The sequence below is a fragment of the Diabrotica undecimpunctata genome, chromosome 9 (assembly GCF_040954645.1).
Source record: "Diabrotica undecimpunctata isolate CICGRU chromosome 9, icDiaUnde3, whole genome shotgun sequence".
Lineage (NCBI taxonomy): Eukaryota > Metazoa > Arthropoda > Insecta > Coleoptera > Chrysomelidae > Diabrotica > Diabrotica undecimpunctata.
In genome coordinates this window covers 13994051-14015542 of record NC_092811.1, presented here as the reverse complement: position 1 = coordinate 14015542, position 21492 = coordinate 13994051, and the positions used below count along the sequence as shown (strand labels likewise).

The following is a 21492-nucleotide window of genomic DNA, read 5'->3' as shown; positions in this document are numbered from 1 at the left end:
AGATCTGATTTCTTTTGTTTGATCTCCATCTCCGGTTAGCCACGTTCCTAAATATTTATATGTTGTTACTCTTTCGATCATTGTATTATTTAGATAATACATACTATTATATTATTTTTAGATAATACATACAGAAATAGATACTTATTGTTGAATAAAGAAATTAATTTGAGATTTCAGCTCCCTGTGCAGAAAAAACAACTAAGAATATAATATAGATACACACCATCTCTCACTGAACTACACTGTATAATGCAATGGTAGAATTTAGGATCCGACTTACGTTAGCTAAATTGACAAAACTAGCAATGTAAAACTGTTAGAATATATAGGGATATTATATGACAATATATAGGTTGATCCATGTCATAGATGTGTATATATAATACCTAATATTTGTTTCATGTAATGCATTAATAAACTCAATAGCTTTCTCTACAAAAATCTCTGCACTTTATTATTGGTTATACAATATTAAATTGTTTAATTACATTACCTGCAAAAAAACAATCTTTGAAGCTGTTAACTAATATTAAAATGACGTCCCTTATGTTAGTACTTAAAATTAATAATGACAAGACAAGAGTCACTGTCGAAGGCTCCACTTTAAAAGAAAAAATTAGAGCCTATAATTACATTAATTAAAAAAAAACAAAAATAGTGTTCTATTTTTCTTTGCATGTATTTTTCTTAATTTAAATATTTTGGTATAAAATGACGTGTTTTGTAGGAACCGGCTTGGAAAACACACGAATGGGACGTATCGCGAAAAGGAGATCCAAAGAACAAGAAGCCAAGGAGGAAATTCCACTTTAAACAGATCGCTCGGTAAGTCTATAAATATTTTGAACCAATACTGCTGTCTATCGAATAGAAATACTGATTTGAAATTACGTTCAATCAATAGAGGGTTAGTACATTACCGAATTTTCATTTTTCAAAATAGATTTCAAAATTTGAATGCCCTTTTATATGTCATAAAATATCCAACTATCTGAGTAGGCATCAATTTTGTTCTTACAAAATTTTGACAATTATTAACTTCTTTCAAAAAATTAGATTGCAAAATTATGGTGCAAAATCTAGTTAGTTGATTTTATTAAAATTTTATTATTATTGAACATATTAAAAGGATTTCTTTTTCAAAGTGTGAAGGACTCATGTATACCTAATAGAAGTACCTATACCAAATAAAATCACAAAAGAAGCTTTTTTAACAATTTTTTTTATTTTAAGTATTTTTTCATTATAATAATAATTTTTATGATTTGGAACCACATTTATCTTATGTAAACTTTAATTGTAAAACTTTTATTCTCTTAAAAATTATTCTAATACCAATAGTTGCTGAAATATATGAGAAAGAACGATGAAAACTAACGATTTTTTAAATGTATTGTTTAATAAAAAGTTAAACCCACATTTGAGAACTCTTGCACAGTGAAATTATGATTTCTGGTGATACTTGAAAGCGATTTATGCAAAAAACTACTTATATATTATAATTCCCACCCAAATGGGTGGTTATTTTAAAACAGTACCGCCTGCTATGTACAAAATATTTCAAACCAGTTCGTCAACACCCCAAACTTTCCAATCCTAATTTGATTCGTTAGATCACATATCAAAACAAGATTGCTATTAGTCAGATAAATAGGTTAAACAGCTTTTTTAATGTTGTTGTTGGGACTGGTTTTAATTTAATACATTTTTATTGGTGAATCGGTATTTGTGTACCTGCTATTAGTCCAATAAAGAGCGAAGCAAACCAAGATTGCTATTAGCCAAATAAATAGATTGAACAGCTTTTTCAACCTTGTTGTTGGGACTGGTTTTAATTTTATACATTTTTATTGGTGAGTCGGTATTTGTGTACACGCTAATAGTCAAATAAATTTCTGAAACAAGTTTTTTAGTCGTCCTATTGGATTTTAACTGCTTACATTTTTATTGGTGAGACTGTATTTGTGGTGGGATTGATTGTGTGTTGAAAATAATACTCAGCCGCACACGACACAATTTTGATATAAATAGCATTAAATTAAAAGTAGTCTACAAATACTAGTTCACAGATTTAACATAAGAGCAACAGAAATTAATTTTTTTTAAGACAACCAAACAATAGCAATCGGCAAAAAACCTTCCTGTGCTTATAGTGCCCTCTCCTCAATGAAGATTGGCTACTAAAATTGCAAAATTCTCTCTCTCTTTTACTGTTGGTATTATTTGTTAAAAACTTAGCCCTGTTCATTATTGGATGTTTTTTTAACCACAATAATCTTTTAATTTTTTCCTTCTCTTTCCTTCGACCTTTTATTGATATTGATTATTTTATTGATAATAGCATCAACCACTTTGGGTTATTAGTCTACTATAGTTAATACATAGATACTTAGATCCAAATAGTATTTTTGATTAATTTTTAGATTCACAATTAGGTAAGAATGTTATATTTTACAGGTTGTAAATAGGGTTTACAAAACATTAATATCTTTCAAGTAATTAAACCTATTTGTAAATTTACAATGTGCTCCTAAGACTGTTTTTATATTGTTGCATAAGTCACGAATAGGGCAATTTGATTTGGAGATTAGATAGCTGTAAGTTAGTTGGCTTTGACCTATACGTAAATGGATTAGGTTAGCACAGCTGGCGATTTAAATTTATCTCGCACCAAGATTCGGTTGAGGGCTTTACGATGTGTAGAGTTGATTATGAAAGATTCCATTCGTTTTTCCATTTATTTGTCAATTTTTCTTTAAGGAGCGATTTGTAGTCCCAAACAGACACTAAAATCACTAACACTGAAGAGGCACTGTATATTGCTTCCCTGGCATGAAAATCTGCTTGTTTGTTTCATTGAAGTTAAAGTGTACTTGCTGCCTCGCGTTGTTTAGCAAATGTAGTTGTTCTTTTATTATAATAGCTATGGAATAACTTGTATCTAACTATTCTATCTGTTTTGGATCTCCCTCTCTGGTTACACCCTCAGCACTGTCCGCAATAATGACGGTGTCGTCTGCGTATCTTAAGTTATTTACGTATTCTCCGTTGATTTTTGTTCCTTCTTCAATATTTTCGAGGGCATTTTGAAAGATCTTTTCGGAATATATATTGAATAACAGTGGAGAAAGTACACAGCCCTGACGAACTCCTCTTTTTATTGGCAATTCTGCTGTCAGACGATTATCTATTTTGATTGACACCATTTGATCCAATATAGTTTTTTAATAAGTGCTACAGTGTTATGGTCTATACCATGTCGTGTTAGGGTTTCTATGAGTTCTGTGTGTTTTACTCGATCAAATGCTTTTTCGTAGTCGATAAAACAGAGAAACACGTCTTTTCGCTGATCTCGGCATTTTTGTAGTAATATCTGGAGGCCAAGTAATGCCTCCCTTGTACCAAGCCCCATACGAAATCCAAATTGATTGTCGCTCAGGTTTCTTTCGCATTCTCTGTATATTCGTTGATGTACAATTTTGAGTAAAATTTTCAGAAAATGGCTAATTAATCTGCACTGTGAGCATCTATTTGCTTAATTTTTCTTGGGTATAGGTATAAATGTCGATCTAAGCCAGTGTTCTGGGAAGATTCCAGTGGTATATATTTTGTTAAATAATAGTGTTAACGTCTGAAGATTTTCTTCATTGATAAGCTTTATCATCTCTACGTATATTTCATCTGGACCTAAGGCTTTTCGTGGCTTTGCCGTATTTATTGTTTTTGTAACTTCCGATGTTAATATCAAGTATTGTTTCTTGTACTATATTCATTTGTGGTTCTGTTCTCTCGTCATCAAACAGACCTTTGATGTATTTTTCCCAGATATCTTTTACATTTTCTGAACTAGATACTATTTGGTTGTTATCATCTACTAAAGTTGTTGTAGTGATTTTTTTCTTCGTATTTGTGACTTCCTTAATCTTTTTGTATGCATTAAAGTAGTCATGCTTTTTTAGTAAATCTCCGAGTTCCTCACAGTTGCTGCTCATCCATTCTTCCTTGGCTTTCCTGATTTTGTTTCGGATGATTTTCTGGGTTTTTTTATATTTTTCTTCATTGCGATCTCCTTATGTCCATCAGTTCTAGGACTTCTTCTGTCATCCATGTATTCTTTGTTTTTCTGATATTGTCTTGTAGTTGTTCTCTTTGTATAGTTGTAATTGTTGTTTTGAAGGTGTGCGAAATACTTTTTATTGTTTCTTCTGCTTCCGCGGGTGCTTTATTGAACTTTTCTTTGAGTGTATCATTGAGTGTTTTCTCTATTTGGCCTGTACTATTGGATCTTTAAGTTTTTCGAGGCTAGGTTTTATCTTCTCTCTGTATTTGATTTTCTTTAATTTAATTGAAATTTTACCAACAACAGGATTGTGGTCGGAACCGATGTCCGCCCCGGGATATGTTTTAACTCCCCTGATTCCATTTCTATAACGTTTGTCAATTAATATATAATCAATCTGGTTTCTTATTATGTGGTTTTGATTATTTTCAGGTGCTTTCCATGTATATAATCTTCTTTTTGGTAGTTTAAACCAGGTGTTTGCGATCATTAGATTTTCTTCTTGGCAAAATTGGACCAGTAATTCTCCTCTATCATTTCTTTGGCCCAAACCAAAGTTTCCTACTACGTCTTCGGTCCGCTCTTAACCTACTTTTTAATATTGTTCTGAAGCTATTTTCTTGTGGCATTTTAAATTAATTTATATTTAAATGGGAATAAGCCACAATTAAAGGTTAAAATACGTTTATTGACGTTTCAATTTCCACTTCGAAAATCGTTCTCAAAATACAAACATTAGTAAATTAAACAAATTTTGTTTTTTGTTATTTAGTGAAAAACTCTCCTAATAATTTAATTTTATCTGACTCATCTATATTGACAATTCAGACATACCTTATACATTTTAAAGTAGACAACTTTAAAATGATATTGCCAATATTGTTGAGTTGCGTTCCTGGGACGACTTTACTTATAAGATAGTTCATTCGATTACATGAAATCAACTTTAACTTGAGAATATCCGTCAGAAAAGATCATAACATGTAATTCGTCTTTAAAAAGACAAATACATGCCATGATGACAGTAAAATTCTCCTGTTAGTGATTCCATAGTAAATTATGAGGGAAAAACCAGGAAAAAAACCTCATAATACTATCCCGTAGTATTATGAGGTTTTTATTATAACGGGATATTATTATGAGGTTTTTTTCCTGGTTTTTCCCTCATAATTTACTATGGAATCACTAACAGGAGAATTTTACTGTCATCATGGCATGTATTTGTCTTTTTAAAGACGAATTACATGTTATGATCTTTTCTGACGGATATTCTCAAGTTAAAGTTGATTTCATGTAATCGAATGAACTATCTTATAAGTAAAGTCGTCCCAGGAACGCAACTCAACAATATTGGCAATATCATTTTAAAGTTGTCTACTTTAAAATGTATAAGGTATGTCTGAATTGTCAATATAGATGAGTCAGATAAAATTAAATTATTAGGAGAGTTTTTCACTAAATAACAAAAAACAAAATTTGTTTAATTTACTAATGTTTGTATTTTGAGAACGATTTTCGAAGTGGAAATTGAAACGTCAATAAACGTATTTTAACCTTTAATTGTGGCTTATTCCCATTTAAATATAAATTAATTCACCTACTTTGGCATTAAAATCTCCTATAATAATGTTTACAGCACTTTTCTTTGTGATCTTCATTAATTTTTTGATCTCTTGTTAGAATTCTCTTACTTCTCTTTCTGGTTTTTCTGCTGTAGGAGCATATACTTGAATAAAGTTAATATTACGAGGAGTGGTATTAATTTGCAGAATAGCTACTCTATCAGATATAGTTATGAAGTTCTTTATACATTTATTGCTTTTCTGACCAACTATAAATGCCACTCCGTTATAATGATGAGGATCGTCATTATCAGTATTGTATATCATTACTGACTCCGAGAATGTTGACTCCCATTTCAGTAAAATTCATTATTTGTTCAACTTCTGTTGTATAGGTTAAGAAGATTTTTTTTTCCATTATCTGGTACATTTTGTAAGAAACTAACAGGTCTGGTCCTGGTGCCGATTTTTTGCTGGTACTTTAAAAAGTGATTAAGCTCTTCCATGGTAAATGTCTTCCATAATAAGAGGATTGTCTTCAATGCAATCAAAATCTATTAATCGATTTTCCAAAATCATCTTAGTACTGAAAAACTCTTTAGAAAGGTTGTTATTGCTTATAGAAGACATAAATTTTTGCCAAGATAGTTTTCTCTTCCTTTTAGTTATATATCTAGCTTGAGCTTGTAATTTCTTATATTTTATGGTCTCTCAACCTTTGGTTTCACTATTAGTTGAGCATATTAGTATCTACTTATTATTTCTCAGTGGTAGCATGGGTATGATGTTTTCCTAACTTTTACTGTCTCCTCATTCTCGTAACTTGCTTGTTCAATGCACCACTTCTTCGTTTAAGGATACCATGTCCATGAAATCTTGAGGATTCTCAGATAGATTCATATTCCAAAGGGCTCTAAATTATTAATAGTAATATATATATATATATATATATATATATATATATATATATAGGTATATATATATATATATATATATATATATATATATACATGGGTATATATATATATATATATATATATATATATATATATATATAACGAGTTTATTACAGCTGCCGCCATTTCTCGCAACCTAGCTTCCAACGCTTGCGATCGTTCCAGTCATCTACTTGTAGACCCCTATCTTCCATTGCACCTTTTACTTCTTGTCTCCACGATCTTCTTGGTCTTCCCTTTTTCCTGCGGTTGGTGGGGATCCACTGTAACATTATCTTTGGCCATCGTTGATCATTCATCCTTTCTACATGGCCATACCATTTCAGCCTTTTGCATTCTATAGTTTCCAGGACGTCAATGTCTATGCCCATACGCTCTCTGATTTCAGTATTCCTTACTCTATCTCTTCTAGTGAGTTGGCAACATCTTCTCCAATAATTCATTTCCATTGTTTTTATTTTGGATGCGTCATTTTTATTTATTACTTAAAGCTCTGAACCATATGTAGCAATGCTTTCTATGATACTTTTGTATATCCTAATTTTTTTGTTCCGGATGATGTGGTTATTCCAAAGTATACTATTCAGTTGACGTATTGCTGCATTTCCTTGACCAATTCTAGTAGCTATTTCTTTTGTATTCCGACCATTGTTTGTAATGTTTACACCGAGATATTTATAGTTATCAGTATTTTGAATTTGTTTGCTTCCTAGTTCTAAGTGCTTTCCTTCACCTCTTACTACTACGTACTCTATTTTTGATGGATTAATTGATAAGCTCCACTTAGTATATTCTTCATCTATTTTTCGTAACATGTAGTGGATATCATCTTGATCTTCTGCAAGTATTACTTGGTCATCAGCAAAATGCAAGCTGTACAGTGTATGGTCTCCAATTTGAACACCCATAGGTTCACATTTTCTTTTCCAAATATCCAAAACCCCCTCCAAATAAATCTTAAAGAGTGAAGGTGCAATGCAGCACCCTTGTCGAAGTCCTTTGGTCACTTTTATCTTTTTTGTCACTTTTTGTCCAATCTTTATTACAGCTATAGAGGCTTAAAGAAAGAAGTGAGATATCAAGTACAAAAATTTAATAGACTGGCAGGATACCATAATAACGCTATTTGGCAAAATCCACATATTAATACTGAAATGAAGTCAAGAATTTATAAAGCCAGTGTAAGCCCAGTAATAAGTGACCACTCGTACTAAACCATCTAAATCATATCTATGTTTTTATTGATCTCTTAAAAACAATCCCATTTTCTTGTTCATCTATTTGTAAGAACATTTCTGAGCAGTTCTATTTTATAATTACTCTTCATCATCATCATCATCCAGTCCCGTTTTCACATCCATTGTTGGATATAGGCCTTCTCCAAACGTCTCCAGTTCTCTCTATCTCTAGCTGCTGCAATCCAGTTTGTTTCTATTCTCCTTAGGTCGTCGGTCCATCGGGTGGGTGGTCTGCCTCGACTTCGCTTGTCGGCTCTTAGTCTCCACTCCAATAATCTCTTCGTCTATCTTCCGTCTTCCATTCTAGCAACATGTCCAGCCCACCTCCACTTTTGTTTATTGATTCGCAGAATAATATCCTCAACGCCAGTTCGTCGGCGTATCTCCTCATTTCTCACGCGATCTTTCAAGGTCAGGCCCAGCATTGATCTCTCCATTCGCCTTTGTGTTACTCTCAGTTTTTCGGCAGTAGCTTTCGATAAAGTTAGGGTCTCTGCTCCGTAGGTCAAGACTGGTAGGATGCATTGGTTAAATGCCTTCCTTTTCAGGTGAATTGGAGTATTTGTTTTAAAAATGTCTCTCATCCTTCCATATGCCGCCCATCCCAACGTGATTCGTCTATTTAGCTCGCAGGTTTGGTTGTCTCTGGTTATTCTGATTTCATAACCCAAGTATGTGTATTTATCGATTAATTCTACCTTGTTGTTATTGATCTGTATCTCTTCGCTGGGAACCATATTGGTCATCATTTTGGTTTTCTCGAAATTTATCTCCAGCCCAGTTTCTTGTAGTATGTAATTCAGTTCTTGGAGCATGTCTTTGATCTCTCCCAGATTATCTGACAGAAGCACGATATCGTCCGCAAAACGTAGATGGTTTAATCTTTCTCCATCGATGGATATTCCTTTCTGTTGCCATGTTAGTCTTTTAAATGCATACTCAAGAACGGTAATGAACAGCTTTGGTGACATGGTATCACCTTGCCTGACTCCCCTTTTTATCTTTATCTTATTAGTTGCTGAATGTAGACTTATGGTTGTTGTGGCATTTTCATATATATTTTTAACTATATTACAATATCTGTGGTCGACCCTGCAATCTTGTAGTGCTCTTAAGATGGACGGTAATTCCACTGTATCAAACGCCTTTTTAAAGTCTACAAATATCAATGCCAAGGGACGGTTATATTCGTTAGTTTTTTCTATCAGGGTTTTTAGGCACTGTAGGTGATCATTTGTGCCGTAATTAGGGCGGAAACCGGCTTGTTCCCGAGGTTGGTAAAAATCCAGCTTTGTCTCTAATCTGTTCGTTATTATTCGGGTGTATAATTTATAAAGATGGTTAAGGAGACTGATTGGTCTGTATCTTTCCAGGTCTGCTATATCTCCCTTCTTGTGTAAGAGTACAGTTATTGAATTATTCCACTTTGTTGGGATATTTTTATTCCATAGACATAGATTAAAGAGCTTTTGAATTTTGGTTATCAGTACCGAGCCTCCTATCTTTATCGCTTCCGTGACGACACCGTCCTCCCCCGGAGCTTTGTTATTCTTCATCTTTTTTAGAGCCTTGTAAATTTCGTCCATTACTCTTAGGTAATGTTATTAAACCATATTTTTTTTTAATCTTATCACCCTTTTTATAAAGTGAAATAAATAATTAAATCGTGAATTTATTGGATTAAAAAATATTTTGGTATTTTTTAGTGCGGTCAAGTTTACTTCGAAACTATTCGGAAGAGCTTTGTCCCGTCGCATCAAGGCCACAGTCCTCTACGCCACGGAAACGGGAAAATCCGAAAGCTTTGCCAAAAAGTTATGCGAACTATTCGGCCACGCTTTCAATGCACAGGTTTACAGCATGGATGACTACGATATATCCAACATAGAACATGAGGCTATGCTTTTGGTTGTTACTTCGACTTTCGGGAATGGAAACCCGCCAGAAAATGGAGAAGTAAGTATAAAATCGATAAATAGTTTTCCCGTTAGTAAAAATTATTTTTACATGAGTGACGACCAACTTTATAAAGTAGTTTGTCAACATGAATTTTAAACTAAGGTTGGTTGCGGCGGTCAGGTGATTACAAATAGCTGGCGAAATATTTCCGCAATGTTAATCGGCCGATTATGTTTAATATGCTCATAGATAAGTTCATTTTCCGTTTATGAGTTTTATAAAACTTTTTCTTGTGACAACAAAGTTTTGTAGAGATTTAGAGACTTTATTCACTAATTTCAATTTTAATTTTAATTTTCATTTCAATTTTACTTTCAAATTATAATCATGCATTAATTTAATTTGTTAGTGTTATGTAGTATTGGGAGTGTTATCAGTGGATAATTTCTCCTCTCGTATATTTGCAATACTCACATTTACTAATAGCTTGTAATAGTAGATTGTAAATTTGCAAATTTAATAAAAAAAAAGGAAATTGTGAGCCAATGTGCAACAATAAAATCTAGCTCAGTCTCTCAGGTGTAAGTTCAGCTTGCAAGTTTCTTAAAATGCAAATCTGAAAAGTGAATTTGGCTAGGACAAATAAAATAGAATACTAACTAATCATATTTGTTATACAGAAATTATATGAAATTTTAATATGAATAACGAAAAGAAAGCAAATCCTCCCTAGAGCCGTACAGAATGATACTTATGGCATTATTGCTGCATATATTGTTGTAGTTCGACAGCTTATTGAATGTAGTTAGTGTAGTTGTTACCTTCTGTGATAGCTTGGATAAAAATTCTTCTTCTTCTTCTTCTTCTTCTTCTTCTTCTTCTTCTTCTTCTTCTTCTTCTTCTTCTTCTTCTCTTTTTCTTCTTCTTTTTATATATACATGACTCTGTCTGTTTTTCAATGTGTCTCCAGTAAGTTGTCGTTCCATCGTTTTCGTGGTCTTCCTACTGATCGTCTTCCTATTGGGGAACCGTTTCTTGCCGTCTTTACTGCTCTATTTGTTGTCATTCAGCTTATATGATTGTTCCATTCTACTATTCTATTTCTTATCCAGTCCTTGATGTTCTCTACCTTGCATCTACGTGGTATATTTGTACTTCTAGCTCTGTCCCGTAGTGTCTTACCATCTATGTTTCTAAGTGTTTTCATCTCTGCTGTTTTTAACATTCTTTTTGTCCTTTCTGTGTCAAGTCTTGTTTCTGCCACGCATGTCATTATTGGTCTGATGACTGTTTTGTAAATTCTGGTTTTCGTTTCTTTCCCGATATTTTTATTTCTCCATATCGTTTAATTCAGGCAGCCTGCGGCTCTGTTTGCTCTATTCACTATTCTTCCACTTCAGTTTCGAGCTTTCCGTAGCTAGATAATGTGATGCCTAGATATTTAAACCCCATCACTTGTTCTATTATCTGACCTTCCAGCTCCAATTTACATCTTGGTAAAGTTTTTTTTTTGGTTAAAATTTTATCTTTTTTGGGTAAATTAACATGTTAAGTTTTCTGGCGGTTATATTAAATTGGTGAAGCGTACGTTGTAAATCATCTTCACTTTGAGAGAGTATTGCGTCGTCTGCATAGCAGATTATTTTAAGTTGTTTTTCTCCCATTTGTTATGCTTTTTTAGTTCTTAGTTTTTTATTATTTCATCTATAATCAGGTTGAACAATAAAGGACTCTGGGAATCTCCCTGTCTTATCCCATTGCCAGTTTTAATAGGGTCGATTAGTTCTTCTTTTACTTTTACTTTTATTTTGTTGTTTTGGTAGATATTTTCGATCGTTTTGATTATTAGTAGAGGTATCTCTCTTGGATGTAGGCTAAATGTGTGTCAATTGGAATTTTAAGCAGAAGCAGCAGCCATGATACTGCGATTTACTCCCTATATTGGTGCAACAATTCTCAGGAAATAGCACTTATGTGGTTAGGGTATGTCTCACCAAAAAACGGACAAAAAACATTTAATAAAGCCAAAAAAGTATTGTAGAAAATATGAAATATATTAGAATATAAGTATATGGCAATAAACTTTTCCCATAAACGTGAAAATCAAAATTTAAAATATCAAGAATTATCAAAATGTATCAGAATAGCAAGATTTAACAAAAAATAAATAGGATTTATTGGTATTCGAACTTTATTTTTCACCGACCAAAACTCAAAGCACAAATCTACAAATAAGATCACTTACGTTGGGCACTAATGTGTAAGCATTGGAGCATTCTATGGTTATTAATAAAAACTGGTTTTCAGACTTGAAAAACATATGAATAAAGCCAATTTTAACGTGAGAATTCAAAGATATGAAAGTGGCTTTTAAATAAGGTCATATATTTATTATAACAATAAAACACTGAAAACTTTGTTTTCCAAATTTCCACAAAATTTATTATAATATCTTATCACTACAGCTGTTTTGACAGAGTGCCTTTCTCAAGTGATCTATTTTTGGTATCTGTTTACACTTTATAGTCTCTAATGAAATAGGTTGAGGAAGGGAGAACTGTTTGTCTCAAGTTGGTCATTCAAAATTATGTCTGTATTTTTGTAGTTTTTAATTTTTTAATTTCCATAGATTCTAATAAAGATAACCTTTATTTTGAAAGTGAAGAATTTCAAATTCATCATTAAAAGAATGATTATTATCTAAATGGTGAAGTGCGTAAATAGAATCTATTTTTCTATTATTGAAAACCCTTTTATGTTTTGATATACGTTTGTTAAATGTTCTACTAGTTTGACCGATAGAAGTTTTTGTCAATCGCTACATTTAAGTTTGTATACACAACTGAGTGAGTGCTTTTTATTTTAGCTCTTGTTGTTTTTAATATAATTGCCTAAGTTGTTGTTTGTTCTAAAAGCTAGTGTTATTGGCTTTGTATTTGCGTCTACTGGCTTTGTATTTGCGTGTCATAAATCGATGAGGGTGCGCTGTGATGGAAAAAGGCTGCATCCTCTCAGGTGTTCCACATTCTTTATTTTCTTACATTTACAGAGTACATATTTATTTGTCTTTATATCCCATTTGTTGTACACTAATACATATATATATAGTAGTATAGTAGTAAAGATAATTTGTAAAAATTCTTCAATGCATATAGCAGTATCTTTAACTTTTACAATTTTTTTTTGTACGCCACTGGAAGACCCAGAATACTCAACCTATCCAAGAATAGCCATGACCATTTCTTGGAATTTAGTGCCTACAATTTTAAAATTTTACTATATAAATAATTTAATACTTAATATGTCATTTGTTTTTTTTTAGGAATTTGCCCAGAATTTGTATAAAATGAAAATGGCACAAGTTGGAATTTCGAATGGTGAGGCATCAAGTTTAAGGTATGTAAATATGTCTTAGAATTACAACAAAAACCAGAAAATAATCAACTAATCAATCGATTACTGAGGTTTTTATTTAGAAATTGATGGGAAATTCTAAGCGTAAGCGATAACAGTAATAGGTTATGTATATCTGCGTATTTATACAGAGTGTCCAGAAACTCTCCTGTCAAACGAAGACTGTCCCTCTCCTGACTCCTGACTTCCTAAGGAAGCTAGAGCTGTTTAAAAATGGCGCCTTGTAATTAGTTTTTCTTTAATACCTCTAGAACGCTTCTAGTTGGGAAAACGAAAACTGGTACGATTATTTATCATCCAGAGTTAAATCGATTTTATCTATTGCGAATTTCTAGTACCGGTCATAAGCGTCCGTTTTGGGCAGGTCAACGGGTATTTTAAGGCATATCTTTTTAATTTTTAAATTTAAGCATTCGTTATACTAGATTTTTAAATTTTCAACTATTATAGTTCCAAATAAAATAAAATAGAGTAAATGCAACTGGCAACCAATTTGGACTGAAGATCAATAGAAAGAAAGCTAAATTTATGGTGATCAGTAAAAAGAACATTCAACATATCGACCTGAATATTTAAGCCGAACGTATTGAAAGAGTACACCGATTTAAATATCTGGGATATACAGTAAATGATAAGTGGGACCCAGACGTAGAGATTAAGATCCGAATTGAAATAGCAAGATCCAAATTCATCAAAATGAGAAAGCCTTAAGCAACCGCCACCTAAGCGTTAACCTCCGATGGCGCGCCACGAAATGCTACGTACTCTCTACGCTACTTTACGAGTTGAAGGGTGGACGTTAACAGCAACAACTATAAAGAAGTTAGCGGCTCTAGAAATGTGGCTGTATCGACGCATTCTGAGAATACCTTGGACAGACAGAGTGACCAACACAGAGGTATTAAGACGAATGGGTAAAGAGGTGAAATTGTTAACAACTGTTAAAAGGAGGAAAGCGTCATACCTGGGCCATATGTTCCGTAATAATGAGTACAGTCTGCTGCAGCTTATCGTGGAAGGCAAGATTGAAGGTAGAAGCGGTTTGGGCAGAAAGAAAAAATCCTGGCTGAGAAACTTGAGAGAATGGTTTCAAATACCAGAAGCTGCGAACATAATACATGCAGCACAAAACAGAGAAACCTATCGTTTGATGGTCGCCAACCTTTGGTAGAAGACGGCACATAAAGAATAGTTCTAAAAGGTACTTTTATTTTAAGTCGGTAGGATACACCATTTGCTAGAAAAATCGATTTAAAAATTTTTCGTTTTTTCGTCTTAAAAGAAAATTAATAGGTACCTTCATTAATTTTATAAATTTTTTGTTTTAATAAATACAGCACACATTTGTAAAAAAAAGTTTGGGAAAAGAAGCAAAAAATCAAATCGAAACAAAATTTGATTTAAAGGGTTTTAAAAACAAAGTATTTATTACGATGGAACGAAACTAACACAAAACATCAAGTATCAATGATAGTTACAAAATATGCTTGATGTGATAAACATTATTCTCTATGTATAAATTTTCCCTTTTGCTTAGAGAACGCCGAGAATTCTTGCAAAAATTTCAAAGTTATTTGTATATAGGTAAAAAGAAATAAGAATAAGACTTACTCACAATCTATTTAATCTACCCCTTAATTTAAATGTCATATTTAATAATCACAGACATATAATATTGGCATAATTGCTGTATTTCTTCACCAGACAGCACCCTAATGCTGGTTTTTGTAATTTCAGCATTTAGTTTACCATGTACCTTAAGACCTGAAGATGCATAGCAAATTGTAGTATGCGAAACCGGTCGTTGGTGGTAAAATAAATTGATTGTGGGTAATTCTTATTGTTCTTTCTTTTACCTATTTGAAATGGACTCACACAAGCAACATATTCATTATTTGTATATATAGACCGACCCAAAATGGACGTCTATGATCGGTACTAGAAATTAGCAATTTATGAAAGCGACTCAACTCTGAAGGATAAATAATCGTAGCAGTTTTCGTTTTTCTTAATAGACACGTTCTGAAGGTATTGAAAATTAACTAATTACAAGGCGCCATCTTCAAAGAGCTCTAGCTCCCTTAGGAAGAATTTTAGGACTAGGTGAATTGGGTTACATCAGCGGTTGGAAAACCGGAGCAAATTACCCCAAATTGGGTAAAAATGAAATTTTTGGGGTTAAAAATGAAACTTTTATGAGTAAAAAGTATATATTTTTAATTTGCTATCTTATAAACCTGTTGGTATTTTTTTCAACTTAACCTTTCGCTACCGAAGGGTCAAGTTGTTTTGTAGTTGACGAAGGGGGTACATTATGTACCCCATGCATTTTTATAGATTAAATATTAACATAATGCAATAATTTTAGTTAAATTATAATTAAAACAAATGCAAGTATTTTTTATTGAATATAAGTAACAATAAAAAAATTAATGGTGTCTTGAAAAAATTAATTATCGTTTTTTTTATTAGCTTTACATTTTGTACATATTATTGTTTTAATTGTTGTGGTTGTTTGATGTTCAGCACAAACAAAGAATTTACAAGAATTGCACGTCTTTCTGCTTTTGCGGTCCTTCTTGCGTGGATAAAGTAAACATCGTCCTGAGGATTTCAAGATGGTGGCGTCGTTTTCGCGATTCTCCCTTGGTGGCGGTGGGCATAATCCATATATCGCGTTTATAATTCGCTTATGGAATTTTTGTGGACTTTGTAGTCGCCTATCGACATGGGGCTTTATAAGTTCTTGACCCAGGTTCAGTAAAAATTCTCTGCGTCTGTGAGAAGCTTCATACGCACGAATGGAATTCTTTGTCGTCCACAGTACGTATGCATTCAGACCTGCAATGTCTAGAAGATTTTGAAACAAAACAAATGGCCATCTCTTAAAGGCTCTTTTACAAGAATATTCATTTACCATTTTATCCATAGTATCTACGGCACCTTTTGTAGAATTGTAATGCAAGATTATGTCTGGCTTATAGTCCGTCTCTTCTCCACTAATTTTATCGTCGTTATATTCTGTACTCAATAAAATTTCTGCCTTATTCTTTTTAGGAACGTAAGACGCCAGTGTTATTTCCTCAGTGAAGGTAAAAACTGAGGACTTTTCTTGTCTAGAAATATTGGGTAGTAGGGCTGGAGGGATATCCTGCTTGTTTTTTCGAAGTATTCCACATAATGTTATTTGTCGATGTAGGAGTTGTTTTGCCAAGGGAACACTGGTAAAGAAATTATCAGTAGTGATGCCATAACCAGTTTTTAGAAATGAGACCAAATCAAGTACTACTCTTTTGCCCTGGTCTTTTTCTGGTTTGTTACCATCTTTTCCAGTATAAATCTGAAGGTTAGCAGCATAGGTGATTGTTGCATCAAATAGAGCCCATATTTTGATGCCATACTTGGCTGGTTTTGATTTAATGTAGACTCTAAATGGACACTTACCTCTAAAACTTACAAGTTGTTCATCAACAGTTAGATGAAAGTGGCACTTAAAACTTTCTTTACAGTGTTCTACAAACTTTGTAAACACTTCCCTAAAAGCTGCTAGTTTGTCAGAACTTCTACGTTCTTGTCTAGTGTTCAAATCATCGAATCGCATAAGTGAAATTAAATCTAGAAATCGGTCGCGTGACATGGCAGCTGGAAAAATAGATCGACTGTACAAAGGGTTTCGACACCACAAAAAGTGCACTGGTTCCCTATTAGCTTTTAGCGCACCCGCCGTAATCAAGAGTCCCAAGACCACATAAATTTCCACTGAATCAGTGGGCAACCAGGTTCTTGTTTTATTAGGATTTTTCCCATTCCAATCCTGAGAGTATTTCTCCGCTTTCTGGTTCGTACATTTGACGATGATCTCTACAATTTTCTCATCTACAAATAATTTGAAGCAATCACTAATTTTAGCGACATTTTTAGATTTTTCTGTTAGCCCTGGTTTTTCGAGCAAGTTTTTTGTGCGACATCTAGTTTGTCGTAAAGGACGATTTTTCCAAACTGTACCATTCTTGGAAATAAATGTGGAATCTACTGCCCCCAAAACTGGTTTATCAGAATCATTACTGTCGCTCTCAGATGGCTAAAATATAATAAACTCAAGATAGAAATATCGTACATAAAACAAATATAAAAATTACCTGCAGAATTTCAGGCTTATATTCTGCTACTTCTAACTTATCATCTAATTCTGAATCATCCGATAAACTATCTCTTTCAGAAAGGTACTCATCATCACTTTCCTCTAACCACTGCACTGCAGTTTCACGATCCTGTTTCTTTCCGAAGGTCTAACTTTATTTTTTTTTCGACATATCGGTAAATCGTGTAATCACAAATGGATTAACCAAAACGGTATGTTAGCACTAAGTCATCCACAGAACTGATTTGTGTGTTACTGCAAACAACAGGTTTGGTGCCGTGCGCAAAACGTCTGGTTTAGTCAGTGGCGTCGACCGCAATGAACTGTACCGCGGTTGACGGAGGGGGTACAACTTGTACCCCAAGCACAGTGCTGCACTTTTCATAGGTAAAAATATGCCAAATTGAAAACAAATGGTTGGATATGCTTTTACACATCCCAATGAAGAAGTAACTAGAACAGTTAAACAAAATTCCAACATTTTTAAAAATTATTCATGAAAAATCGAATTTGGGGTACATTCTGTACCCCCCTCCGGTAGCGGAAGGTTAAACAATTAAGCGACACATGCAGGCCATGGTAACTGGTACACTCCCCACCACTAGACTGTTCTCGAGTTATCTTTGCGCAAAAAAGTACAGCATCGGGTCCCGGCTACCTGCTCACTCAGTCCGTGCCATGCCGTCAAGATACAAATACATTGAAGTCAAAGAGCGAGTTTTTACTAGTTAGTTGCTGATAAGACCGCCAGTTTATCATTAATTATTGATATATCTATCAGGGTAAGCCGCAATTTGAAAATGTAATTAAAGTATGTTACAACTATTATTTTCTGTCTCCTTTAAGATGGCAGCAAATAGAAAAGGAACATACCAAGACGAATTCCTTAGTTACGGTTTTACACAAATAGAAGACAATGGTACAATGAAACCACAGTGTGTTGTATGTATAAAGGTACTGACTTCAGAATCTTTCAAAAAAAGTCAGTTGAAAAAACATTTAGATAATTTGCATTTACACTTGTCTTCCAAACCGTGAGAATACTTTGCAAATTTAGAAATATCTGTTAAAAGACAAAGATTATATAGCAACTTATTTGGTACATTTGATCAGCGTTCAGCATCAAGGGCTAGCTATGAAGTAGCCTGGTTGATTGCTCGAAATAAGAAACCATACACTATTGGTGAAGATTTGGTTAAATCAGCTGCTGTAAAAATAGCAGAGATTTTGTGTGGTCAAAAAGAAGCGAAGAAACTGAATTCAGTGCCCTTATCTGCGAGAATTGTGAAAGAACGAATTTCTATATTAGCAGAAAATGTGAATTAACAGGTTATTTTTGCATTAAAACAGGCTAAATATCTTGTTATTCAGCTTGATGAGACAACTGATTTTAGTAGCAATTTACAGCTAATGGTATATGTAGCGAACATATACCATTATCTGCCCAAAGGTGCAGATAATTTTGAAGAGGAATTGTTGTTTTGTTCTCCACTCGAGTTGAGATCTCGGGGAATTGATATCTACAATATAGTAAATGAATACTTCAATGCACAAAGTTTAAATGGGAAAACTGTATTTCTGTATCTTTGGATGGAGCTCCAGGAGAGAATATTAATATCAGTATTTACATATAGTGTGAATATGAATATGAATATCAATGTGGATTCAGAAGAGGGCGCAGCACAGTGGATCAAATTTTCCTACTGCGCGAAATACAAGCAGAAAGCTACGAATATGGGAAACCTACAATGGCCCTATTCATCTACTTTAACAAGCGTTCGATAGGATAAAACGCAAAGAAATATACAAAGCACTACGTGAAATGGGAATTAGTGAAAAACTGATAAGAATGGTAAAAGTGACAGTCCGAAAAACAGAGAATAGGGTTAAAATAAATGCCGAAGAAACAGATAAGTTTGAGGTCAGTGAGGGGGTGCGACAAGGAGACCCACTGTCATCGCTGTTGTTCAGTATCGTCCTCGAAGTTACCATCAGAGAAGCTGGAATCAACAGGTCAGGACTTATATATCAAAGAAAACACCAATGCTTAGCATTCGCTGACGACATTGTACTGATAGCCAGAAGTAAGCAAGAATTAAAAGATATAATAAAAAGATTAGAAATGAAAGCGAGAAAGAAAGGGATGTACATAAATGAAGAAAAGACCAAATATATGGAGTGGACAGAAAGAGATTACCTACAAGAACAATATCTGACAGTAATAACAGATGAAAAAACATATAAATTCGAAGAAGTAGAAATATTCCAGTATTTAGGAGCGACATTCACTAGAAGACCAAATATGAAGGAAGAAATCCAAGCGAGAATTATGGCCGGTAACCGTTGTATTTTTGCACTAAACAAATTATTAAGAAGCAAAAACATATCTAGAAGGGCTAAGATAAGAATATATAAGACTGTAATAAGACCTATTGTATTATATGCCAGTGAAACATGGACAATGAACAAATCCGAGCAAGTCTTGCTGCAAGTCTGGGAAAGAAAAGTCCTCAGGAAAATTATGGAATGGTATATGGATAAAAAGACCAAATATGGAATTAGAGGAGATGTATGGAGAGCCGAATATCGTAGGGATCATAAAGTCACAAAGACTGAGATGGTTGGGACACATCCAAAGGATGGAAAACACGAGACTGCCAAAAAGAATGCTAATGGGAGGAATAGGAGGGAAAAGGAAGAAAGGCAGACCGAAAACCAGGTGGAAGAAGGATGTTGAAAAAGACATAGAAAAACTTAAAATACCAAACTGGAAAAATAAAGCAACAAACAGAAAAGAATGGAAAAGAATAGTAACCCAAGCCATGGGCCTTCTAGGCCTGGAGAGCTAAATTATATTTACATATATTACTATTATTACCGTTATGTATTACTAGGTATTACATTGATAAATTGAATAAATGATGTTTAAATATGACAATATGATAAAAATATGACAAAAATATTTTAGGGTAATGATTAAAAAAGTTCCCCGACTGCTGGGTTAATTCATTTGTCAGGAGAGTTTCTGAACACCCTGTATTAGAAGGAAAGTCAAACTTAAAGATGTTCTAATACAGTTTTACAGTTTTTCCGGGATCTTCATCATGCTATTTTTAGTAATTTCACTAGTACTTATCTTCTTAATAGGTCTTACACTGTGTTCATAAGAATATATATTTTTAAAAGAGCAAATACATGTGGGTATATTGATATTAGCAAGTGTATCATTATTTACTGTACGAATGATTTATTTTACTACTATTAAAAAAATTATAAACAATTATAAATAACAAAACTTTGTGTTTAGTATGGCAACGTCAAAATCCTTCATAAAGGTCAACAGTCAAACTGAGGCTAACGCAAAATACAATCAATTAGACCGACTTAATTCTATGAAGGGCTCTCTAAATGAGGCTCTTATCGACGATACTTTCGGACCTCTGAGTAACGTTAGGTAAGAAAGGCATGTAGAAATACGTGTTATCTTCCTCTCTTCTGTCGCTTATAAATGATTCGTTCAAGCATATAATATTATTTAGAATATTTTTTGTACTATAATTATTGAGAAAATAAAATGTAAAATATGATTGCTTAAGTTTTCTCTGCTTTTTATGTGCAAAGGTGCGAAATTGAAATACTGTTATGTTTTCCTGAAGATTCATAAATTAAGTAAAGCCTACGTGGTGTAATTAACTTTATTTTAACACATAAAACTCACTAAATTACAAATATTATAAATTTTAAGTATATTATTAATTATTGCTTACAATTTACACTAATATCGCTTACAAAACAGTTTTCTAATACTAATTATTCAAAAGCCGCTACTGCGGCTTATATAATGAAAACAACTGTTCTCGAAATAAATAAAATAACTAGGGTTTACATAACAATATTATCACCACTAATTACATTATGTTAGGTATATTTTAGAATCGAGTGAATACTCTTTATTGATTGGATAGGTGAGTAATCATTTTAAGTCAAAAATCATAGACTTCCAGGTAGTCGGTGGTATCTTCAAACTAACAATGATAAACATTTACTGCCCAACAGAAGAACAAGAACAACATACTAAAGAAAGCTTCTACCAATAGCTAGAGATAGTATATGACAATGCGCCCAAAAGTGACATCAAGATTATGAGTAATATTAGAGTAAGATAGGCAAGGAGTCGCAGTTCTATGGCACAACAGGAAAATACCCACTGCACAATGAA

At 33.2% G+C, this 21492-nt stretch overlaps 1 protein-coding gene across 5 annotated transcripts in view; it reads left to right on the top strand.

Moving 5' to 3' along the window:
• Window positions 1-21492, top strand: part of Nos (Nitric oxide synthase) — a 588325-nt gene that overhangs the window by 527207 nt on the left and 39626 nt on the right. For 4 of the 5 annotated variants that reach the window (XM_072542783.1, XM_072542782.1, XM_072542780.1 and 1 more), the window contains 4 exons: window positions 731-828; window positions 9526-9775; window positions 13041-13114; window positions 20581-20727. In XM_072542783.1, coding sequence (XP_072398884.1) covers window positions 731-828; window positions 9526-9775; window positions 13041-13114; window positions 20581-20727 — 569 coding nt within the window. The remainder of the gene's footprint in view (window positions 1-730; window positions 829-9525; window positions 9776-13040; window positions 13115-20580; window positions 20728-21492) is intronic. The other variant, XM_072542784.1, reaches the window with a different exon arrangement.